Source organism: Cetorhinus maximus, unplaced genomic scaffold (assembly GCF_964194155.1).
Source record: "Cetorhinus maximus unplaced genomic scaffold, sCetMax3.hap1.1 HAP1_SCAFFOLD_547, whole genome shotgun sequence".
Taxonomy (NCBI): Eukaryota; Metazoa; Chordata; class Chondrichthyes; order Lamniformes; family Cetorhinidae; genus Cetorhinus; species Cetorhinus maximus.
In genome coordinates this window covers 255,063-265,408 of record NW_027596489.1, presented here as the reverse complement: position 1 = coordinate 265,408, position 10,346 = coordinate 255,063, and the positions used below count along the sequence as shown (strand labels likewise).

The following is a 10,346-nucleotide window of genomic DNA, read 5'->3' as shown; positions in this document are numbered from 1 at the left end:
TCAATCTTTATCTCTATGTCTGTAAGAGACCAATAGACCATTGTTCTCCCAGTTTACATTCTAACAAGAAGTTCCAAATGTTTGTAGCACTGTGATATTGTTGTGTGGTCAATAAGTCAATCTTATCTGTCCATCTTGTGCAGAAGGGCTGATGTAGGTAGAATAACTTGGCCTGCAAGATACAGTCTGTGTGAGAGTGATTAGAATATGATTGTGTCATAGTTCGGTGAGACCTGATCGCTTACTGAGCGAGTGAGCCTGTCTAAATGTAACTCAGGTAAACACAGCTTGTCACAGTCCAGTGAGTTCTGATCACTGACTGACTGAGCGAGTCTGTATAAATTAGTGATTTTCTGCTAACATAGGGATTGCAAAATAAGAATGATTAATATCCAACTCCTACCATCTGCATCCTGCAAGAATGGAGCTGTTGGCCAATGTTCAGTAATTAATCTGTTTCAGTAAAGTCTGTCATACATTAACACAAAATTGTTCTGCTATGCTCTATTTTTTAACATGAATTAGCAAACATTTTTTTACCTCTATGAGTTTGCATTGTGAACTGGAACGTCTTCACTCTTCTCTGTTGATCTTATCCAGAAGGGCTACTCTGGAAAGAAGGGCTTGGCCTGTAAGATACGGTCACTGTGAGAGTGAAAATGGAACATTTTTATATCAAAGTTCAGTGACATCTGAACACTTACCGAGTGAGTCAGTCTGTGAAAATGTAACTCAGGTAATCACAGCTCCTGTAGGTGATTCTCTGGTTACAATGAGATCGATAAGAAAAGAATCAGGAGCTTGCAGTCCCACCCAGCAGGGCACCAGTGGAGAGACATTGGAGGAGGATGGTTTGGTCAATGGTGTCAAAGATTGCGGACAGGCCGAGAAGGACTGTGAGGGAGAGTTTACCTTTGTCACATCAGATGTAATCTGTGACTTTGAGAAGAACTGTTTCGATACTGTGACAGGGGCAGGAATCTTATTGCATGGATTGCAACATGGAGTTCCAAGAATGATGGGCATGGATTTGGAAGGTGACAAGGGTTTGGGAAAGGGAAGGGTGGAAAGAAATGGAGAGGTAGTTTGCAAGGACATTGGGGTCAAGGGTTGGTTTTATTGAGGAGAGAGCGATGATGGCAGATATGAAGGAGAGGGAGAGCCCTTCAAAGAAATTAACGTGTGTTTGAGATATTAAAGAGACTCAAAACAGTGTGTTTAACACAAAACTGATTAATTTAATTTTTATTCGGAGTGCGAACCACGATGACAGGGCTGAAGTTTATTAACATCAGCAGAAACAGGCCCGAATGAACATGGCTCAGTCTGGATGTGATTAACAGCAACATCCAATCACTGCAGTTATTTGTGAACTCGCTGGTGTTTCAGCAGGTTAGCAGACTGAGTAAATCCCTTCCCACATTTGCAGCAGGTGAATGGCCTCTCCCCAGTGTGAGTGCGCTTGTGTGTCTGCAGGTGGGATGACTGAGTGAATCCCTTCCCACACTCGGAGCAGGTGAACGGCCTCTCCCCAGTGTGAGTTCGCTGGTGTAAAATGAGTTGAGATGATCGCCTGAACCCATACCCGCAGTGAGAGCACCTGAATGGTCTCTCATCAGTATGAACAAGTTGATGGGACATCAGTTCCCCGGAACTTTTAAAGCACTTCCCACAGTCTGGGCATTTAAACGGTCTCTCATCAGTGTGAATTCGTTGATGTGTCTGTAGGTGGGATGACTGAGTAAATCTCTTCCCACACTCAGAGCAGGTGAACAACTTCTCCCCAGTGTGAACCTGCTGGTGTCTCACCAGGTTGTTCGAATGGGCGAGTCCTTTCCCACACTCGGAGCAGCTGAATGGCCTCCCCTCAGTGTGAGTTTGTTCATGTCTCAGCAGGCTGGATAACTGAGTGAATCCCTTTGCACACTCTGTACAGGTGAACGGTCTCTCCCCAGTGTGAATTCGCTGGTGCCTCAGCAGGGTGGATGAATCAGTGAATTCCTTCCCACACTCCGTACAGGTGAATGGCCTCTCCCCAGTGTGAGTATGCTGGTGTATGGTGAGTTCAGATGCTCGCCTGAACCCAGTCCCACAGTGAGAACACCTGAACGGTCTCTCGTCAGTGTGAACACGCTGGTGTGCCAGCAGGTTGGATGAGTCAGTGAATCCCCTCCCACACTCGGAGCAGGTGAACGGCTTTTCCCCAGTGTGAACCCGCTGGTGTATCACCAAGCTGGATGACTGAGTGAATCCTTTCCCACACTTGGAGCAAGTGAACGGTCTCTCACTCGTGTGAACTCTCTGGTGCCTCAGCAGATTGGATGAATTAATGAATTCCTTCCCACACTCAGGGCAGGTGAACGGTCTCTCCCCAGTGTGAACTCGTTGGTGTGTAAGCAGGTTGGATGAATTAACAAATTTCTTCCCACAATCTGAGCAGGTGAACAGCCTCTTCCTGGTGTGACTGTCCCGCTGAGTTTCCAGCTGAACTGTATCAGTGAATCCCTTCCTACAATCTGCACATTTCCATGGCTTCTCCCCATTTTGACTGCATTTATGTTTTGATGGGTCTGATGATCGGCTGAAGCCTCGTCCACACACAGAACATGTGTACGGTTTCTCCCCACTGTGAATGGTGCTTTTTCCTTCCATGTCCATAAACCGATGATATTCAGAACTCGATAAATTGGGCGACTCTATCAGATCCTGTTGATAACCGACTGATCAGACCGACTGATAATCTTAAATTGGTTGTTCGTGTAATTCTCAGAACAGTCAAGATTGTTGAGTAGGTGTTGTCTAATCGTGGAATGACATCTAATATTATTTAAAAGGAAGCTAGGCAAGCACAAGAGAAGGGAATAGATGGTTACAATGATACATTTTGATGAGGGATGATGGGAGGAGGCTCTGATAGAGCTTAAAAACCAGCATGGACTGGCTGGGCCGAATGGCCTCTTTCTGTGTCATGTATCAGATGTAATTACACTCCTGAAGGGTCTGGTCCTAATTTTTAGACAATCCCACCTAATCCTAGACTGCCTAACCAGTGTAAATAATTTCTATTTACCCTCTGTTCTCCTTAATATGCTCGATTTGGCTTTTACTGTCACTGTTAATCACATCCAGGTCTGAACCATGTTCATTCTGACAGTTGGGGTTTATTTCTACTGATGTTAATAATCCCTGTAACTGGGCTGGAGTTTAACATCTTGATGTCTGTTAAATAAATCAGCTTTGTTTCAAGCACACAGTCTGTCGAGTCCTTGATTTCTCCAGGATAAGAGGAGACTAATTGATGTCCTGTTACCGACTGCTCCATTTTTCGATCTTTTCACCTTTCTCACTCTAGGTCCTTTCAGTTCTCATACCACTGGTTACCCTCATGGACAACTCCCAGCTCCCCACATGTCCCAGAGAGCCTCTTTTCACCATGGGATCCAGAGAAGTATCGGTATTAAAAACAGAAAATGTTGAAAGTAATAACCCAAACTTTTCCAAGTCCAAGTTGATATTGTCCTGGATTATTGGCTCCAACCTTTCCCCACCACTGATGTGAAGCTGATTGTCCTGTAATTGCTGTGTTTTTGAACAGGGGTGTAACATTTACAATCTGTCAGTCCTTTGACACCACTACTATATAAGGAAGATTGGAAGATTGTGACCAGAGTCTCCACAAGTTCCATGTGAAGGATGCTGTCTCTGACAGTGCAGCAGTCCCTCAATGTCACCCTGGAGTGTCAGCCTAGATAATGTGCTCGGGTTTATTAATATTTCCTCTTGTTATTGATGTGGATCATTAAGAAACAATGGACTCTTATGATGTCATCCAGTCCCAGTGCGATGATGTCATGAAGACTATTAAATACCAGCGGAGCCTTAGTGGTGAAAACAGTTTTGTTCGCGATGGCAGCAAGTCCATTACTGATAGATCAGCAAATGGAGTGAATGGGAAAGAAAGTGAGGCAACTCATGAACATCAGGAATATTGTTGTGAATTATGAAGGTGAACAACGTGTACAGTATACATGCCCCGTCTCCCGACACGGTGTCCCCTATCTTTAAGTCCTTCCAGTTTGAATAAAAGGTCACTGACCTGAAACATTCACTCTGTTTCCCTCTCCACAGAAGCTGTTTGACCTGCTGAGAGTTTCCAACATTTTCTGTTTTGAGGTCGGATTTCCAGCATCTGCAGTATCTTGTTTCAGGGTCACAGTGGATCAGTTTTCTCTGACTTATCGTTCCCTGTTCAAAGGTGAAGAAGGGGATTTTAAATAATGAGACAATAACTGTCCCCCTGTTCGACATGAAACTAAACTCACTGTTAATTCCTCCTCAGTAACAATTGTAAACACAAAGCTTCCAGCCGGGATTGAACCGGGGACTTTCTCATGTAAAGTAAAGGTGATAATCAGGGAAATGAGTGTGAATCGCCCCCGGACAGAGGGGAACTGACCATCCATCTCTAGCTCTAATTCCCAAACAGAAAATGCTGCCAAGAATCAGCAAGTCAGGCTGAGTCTGTGCCGCTCTCACCCTTTGGAACCGTCTCAATGCCCGGCTGATTGACGGCAGCTCCAGACCAATAGGAAGAGGGGGCGGAAACGGAGGACCGTGCGGGAGCGTCTGGTCCTCCAACCAATCGGAGTGAATGAGGGGCGGGACCGGGCTGGGAGTGAAGCATGCGCAGTGTGAGTAATGGCGATGGAGAGACGCTTCTCGACCCGTAATCGGTAAGGAAGAGAATAGTTGGGCGGAGGGAGCGGTCGATTGGGCACGTGGGTGGAGCGGATTGGTAAACTTGTTGTGCAATCAGGAAACCCTAAAATTGAACTTTGCGGTCGCCCGCTTGCACGGAGCGGGGGCCGCAACCCCCATAAATCGGGCCCAGTTATCGGCCGCCATCTTTATTGGGGGCAATGTGGAGCAGGGCGCATGTGGGGCCGCCATCTTTGTAGGGGGCAAGGTTTTGAATGACTGGGAGGAGCCTGTTTCCCATTGTTCAGAATGGAGACAATTTGTCCATCAAGTTGCAATACCCTTTGAGTCCCAATGTCTGATTGATGAGGCAGAGCGGCGACAGAGAAAGAAAGGAAAGGAAGCAAATTCTGCTTCCCGAATTCTGCTACCTCGTGCCACGTCCTGCCCCCTATGTCCAAAGATCTGTGGGTCTTTTCAGTCCTATGAGGAACCAGGGCAGAAACCTGCGACCCTGAGGAGACGTCATCCTGCCTTTGTGTTTCTGTGGGTTCTCTCTCACTCCCTTTTTCCTGTTTTAAATCAATTTCACAGGGGATTAGAAGGGGAAGATTTGCAGTCGGAAAACTCAAACCAAACATCACAACAGGATCTGATAGAGTCGCCCAATTTATCGAGTTCTGAATATCATCAGTTTATGGACATGGAAGGAAAAAGCACCATTCACAGTGGGGAGAAACCGTACACATGTTCTGTGTGTGGACGGGGCTTCAGCCGATCATCAGACCCATCAAAACATAAATGCAGTCAAAATGGGGAGAAGCCATGGAAATGTGCAGATTGTAGGAAGGGATTCACTGATATAGTTCAGCTGGAAACTCAGCGGGACAGGAAGAGGCTGTTCACCTGCTCAGATTGTGGGAAGAAATTTGTTAATTCATCCAACCTGCTTACACACCAACGAGTTCACACTGGGGAGAGACCATTCACCTGCCCTGAGTGTGGGAAGGGATTCATTAATTCATCCAATCTGCTGAGGCACCAGAGAGTTCACACGAGTGAGAGACCGTTCACTTGCTCCAAGTGTGGGAAAGGATTCACTCAGTCATCCAGCTTGGTGATACACCAGCGGGTTCACACTGGGGAAAAGCCGTTCACCTGCTCCGAGTGTGGGAGGGGATTCACTGACTCATCCAACCTGCTGGCACACCAGCGTGTTCACACTGACGAGAGACCGTTCAGGTGCTCTCACTGTGGGACTGGGTTCAGGCGAGCATCTGAACTCACCATACACCAGCACACTCACACTGGGGAGAGGCCATTCACCTGTACAGAGTGTGGGAAGGGATTCACTGATTCATCCACCCTGCTGAGGCACCAGCGAATTCACACTGGGGAGAGACCGTTCTCCTGTACAGAGTGTGCAAAGGGATTCACTCAGTTATCCAGCCTGCTGAGACATGAACAAACTCACACTGAGGGGAGGCCATTCAGCTGCTCTGAGTGTGGAAAAGGATTCGCCCATTCGAACAACCTGGTGAGACACCAGCAGGTTCACACTGGGGAGAAGTTGTTCACCTGCTCTGAGTGTGGGAAGAGATTTACTCAGTCATCCCACCTACAGACACATCAACGAATTCACACTGATGAGAGACCGTTTAAATGCCCAGACTGTGGGAAGTGCTTTAAAAGTTCCGGGGAACTGATGTCCCATCAACTTGTTCATACTGATGAGAGACCGTTCAAGTGCTCTCACTGCGGGGCTTGGTTCAGGCGATCATCTCAACTCATTTTACACCAGCGAACTCACACTGGGGAGAGGCCGTTCACCTGCTCCGAGTGTGGGAAGGGATTCACTCAGTCATCCCACCTGCAGACACACAAGCGCACTCACACAGGGGAGAGGCACTTCAGCTGCACCACGTGTGGGAAGGGATTCAATCAGTCATCCCACCTGCTGACACACCAGCGAGTTCACACTGCGGAGAGGCCATTCACCTGCTGCAAATGTGGGAAGGGATTTACTCAGTCTGCTAACCTGCTGAAACACCAGCGAGTTCACAAATAACTGCAGTGATTGGATGTTGCTGTTAATCACATCCAGACTGAGCCATGTTCATTCGGGCCTGTTTCTGCTGATGTTAATAAACTTCAGCCCTGTTATCGTGGTTCTCACTCTGAATAAAAATTAAATAAATCAGTTTTGTGTTAAACACACTGTTTTGAGTCTCTTTAATATATCAAACACACATTAATTCCTTTGAAGGGCTCTGCTTCTCCTTTAAATCTGCCATCATCGCTCTCTCCTCAATAAAACCAACCCTTGACCCCAATGTCCTTGCAAACTACCTCTCCATTTCTTTCCACCCTTCCCTCTCCCAAATCCTTGTCACCTTCCAAATCCATGCCCATCATTCTTGGAACTCCATGTTTCAATCCGTGCAATAAGATTCCTGCCCCTGTCGCAGTATCGAAACAGCTCTTCTCAAAGTCACAGATTACATCTGATGTGAATGTGATAAAGGTAAACTCTCCCTCACAGTCCTTCTCGGCCTGTCTGCAGTCTTTGACACCATTGACCAAACCATCTTCCTCCAGTGCCTCTCCACTGGTGCCCTGCTGGGTGGGACTGCAAGCTCCTGATTCCTTTCTTATCGATCTCATTGTAACCAGAGAATCACCTACAGGAGCTGTGATTACCTGAGTTACATTTAGACCGGCTCACTTGCTCAGTAAGCGATCAGGTCTCACCGAACTATGACACAATCATATTCTAATCACTCACACAGACTGTATCTTGCAGGCCAAATTATTCTACCTACATCAGCCCTTCTGCACAAGATTGACAGAGAAGACTGAACATGTTATTGACCACATAACAAGATCACAGTGCTACAAACATTTGGAACTTCTTGTGAGAATGTAAACTGGGAGAACAATGGTCTATTGGTCTCTTACAGACATAGAGATAGAGATTGAATGTCAGGATTAACCAATAATTTTTACCACATCACACAATTGGTATGACGCAGAAGGAGGCCATTTGGTCCATCGTGTTTGCACTGGCTCTCCCAAAGAGCAACTCACCTAGTCCCATTCTCCCACCTTTACGTCCTCCCATTTCTGACAACAGTCTCATTCCTTCCTGAATGCTTCAGTTGAACCTGCCTCTGCCACATTCTCAACCTGTGCATTCCAAAATTTAATTGCAATGCTGCATAAGAAATTTCTCCACATATCGCTTTTGCTTCTTGAATAACTTCTTTAAATCTGTGCCCTCTCATTCTTGATCCTTTCACGAATCAGAACAGTTTCTTCCTATAGACTCTATCCAGTCGTCTCATGATTCTGAATGCCTCCATCAAATCTCCTCTGAGCATTTTTCTCTCATGCCACCATGCTAACCTTTCCTATCTATCTTCATAACTCAAGTTTCTCAACTCTGGAACCATTCACGTAAACCTCTTCTATACTCTCTCCAATGCCTTCACATCCTTCCTAAAGTTCAGTGCCGAGAACTGTAAGCAATAATCCAGCTGAGGTCTAACTAGTGTCTTATACAAGCTCAGCATAACTTCCTTGCTCTTGTACTCTGTGCCCCTATTCATAAAATCCAGGATACTGTATCACTTATTAACCATTCTCTCAACCTGCCCTGCCACAATGACTTAGGCACATATACACACAGGTCCCTCAGCTTCTGCATCCCCCTTTAGAGTTGTACCCCCAAATTTATACTGTCTTTTCCTGCCAAAACTTATCGTCTCACATTTCTCTGGATTGAACTTCAGCTGCCACCTCTCTGCCCATTCCACCAACTTGTCTATGAACTTTTCAAGTTCTACAATATCCTCCTCACAGTTTGTGATTTTCTGAGTTTTGTATTTTAGACAGATTTTGAAATGTTGCCTTTACACCAAGATCTAGGTCATTAATGTATGGCAGGAAAAGCAATGGTCCCATAACCATACTGCTGTGGAACTCCATTACAAACCTTCCTCCAGTGCAAAAAATATCCACTAACTGCTACTCTCTGTTTCCTGTTATGCAGCCAATTCTGTATCCATGTTTCTACTGTCCCTTTTGTAACCTGAGCTTTAACTTTTCTCACAAATCTTTTGTGCAGTACTGAAACAAACGCCTTTTGGAAGTCCATGTACACCATAGTGATCGCATTGCCCTCATGAACCTTCTCTGTTACCTCTTCAAGAAACTCCATGAAATTAGTTAGACATGATTTTCCTTTAAGAAATCCATGCTGGATTTCCATAATCAACCTGCATTTGTCAATGTGATGATTAACTTTGTCCAGAATTATTGTTTCTAGGAGTTAATTGGTCTGTAGTCACTGGGCATATCTTTACGCCCTTTTTTGATCAAGAGTGTAAAGTTTGCAATCTTTAGTCCTTGGGGACTACCCCTGAGTCTATGGAAGACTGAAAAATTATGTCCAGTGCCTCCGCAATTTCAACTCACATCGTGCAGTGTCCATGGATGCATCTCATCTGGTCCTGGCGACTTAACAACTTTAAGTACAGATAAGATATTCAATACCTCCTCTTTCCCAATTTTAAACCCATCTAGTGTCCAAATTACTTCGCATTTTTACCATGGTCTGGGTAGCATCTTCTTCCTTGCTAAAGACAGGTGCAAAGTATTCATTTAATACCTCATCTTTACGTCTGCCCCCCTGTGTAAATTCCCTTTTTGCCCTTCAACTCTGGTCTGAAGCTTTGGAGCTCGAACATGGTATTTATTATTCTTCAGCCCCTATGCTAACAGAAACCCCATCCTCATTTCCCCAGGTTCAGACAAAGATTAACTGAGACACTGTCTATAATGGCGGCCGGAATACCCACAATCCGGCGCGCCACAGAAACCGCTCTATCTGCTGCGGGTTGTCCGGGTGAACAGCGCATGCTCGGAGTCTCCTGCTCTCTGCTTGAGGTTGGTGCCGGAGAGAAGCCGGAAGAGAGTGGAGAATGTTCATTGGTTCAGATTCGGCTCTGGGGCCGCCCCCGACACTGACCTCTCACGTAACAGCTCACGATGCCCGGCTGATTGATGGCAGCTGCGGGCCAATAGGAAGAGGGGGTGGGGCAGGATAGTCGAGTAGGAGAGGCTGGTCCTCCAACCAATCGGAGTGAATGAGGGGCGGGGCTGAGCCCGGATCTCCCTCATTGACTGAAACTCTGCATCATTCTGAAAGCTAATTTCTCTCAAACTCCAGAAGAAAACTGGACCTTTCTGTTTGTGACTTTAAACAGATGAAACCCTGTGGATGTGGAGTAGACATTTCAACATTTGTTACTGAAATGTGCGGACATGATGAAACAATGTACATACAATTCAAGGGCTGACTTCAAGGCATGAATGCAGACATGGAATGACACCATTAGAACAAGAAGGTTCCCTAGTTTCAATAAATGGTTTGGACAGTTTAGGGAGAAGGTTAATGCTGTTAATCATTCAGAACAATAGATGGAAATCAAGGCCTGTGAGAGAGTGGCCCACCGCAGACAGGTCGAGAAAGACCAGAATGGAAAGTTTACCTTTGTCACAGTCATATAGCTTTCAAAATAACTGTTCTGGAATTGTGGCGGGGCAGAAACCTGAATGGAGAGATTCAAACCTGGAGTTCAGAGAAA

General features: G+C 45.8%; 1 protein-coding gene across 1 annotated transcript in view; it reads right to left on the bottom strand.

Moving 5' to 3' along the window:
- Nucleotides 1-1,362: 1,362 nt before the first annotated feature.
- The window catches only part of LOC144674056 (uncharacterized), a 29,005-nt gene continuing 20,021 nt past the window's right edge, over nucleotides 1,363-10,346 (bottom strand). The window contains exon 2 of the mRNA XM_078535593.1: nucleotides 1,363-2,706. Within this exon, the coding sequence (XP_078391719.1) occupies nucleotides 1,363-2,706 (1,344 nt within the window). The remainder of the gene's footprint in view (nucleotides 2,707-10,346) is intronic.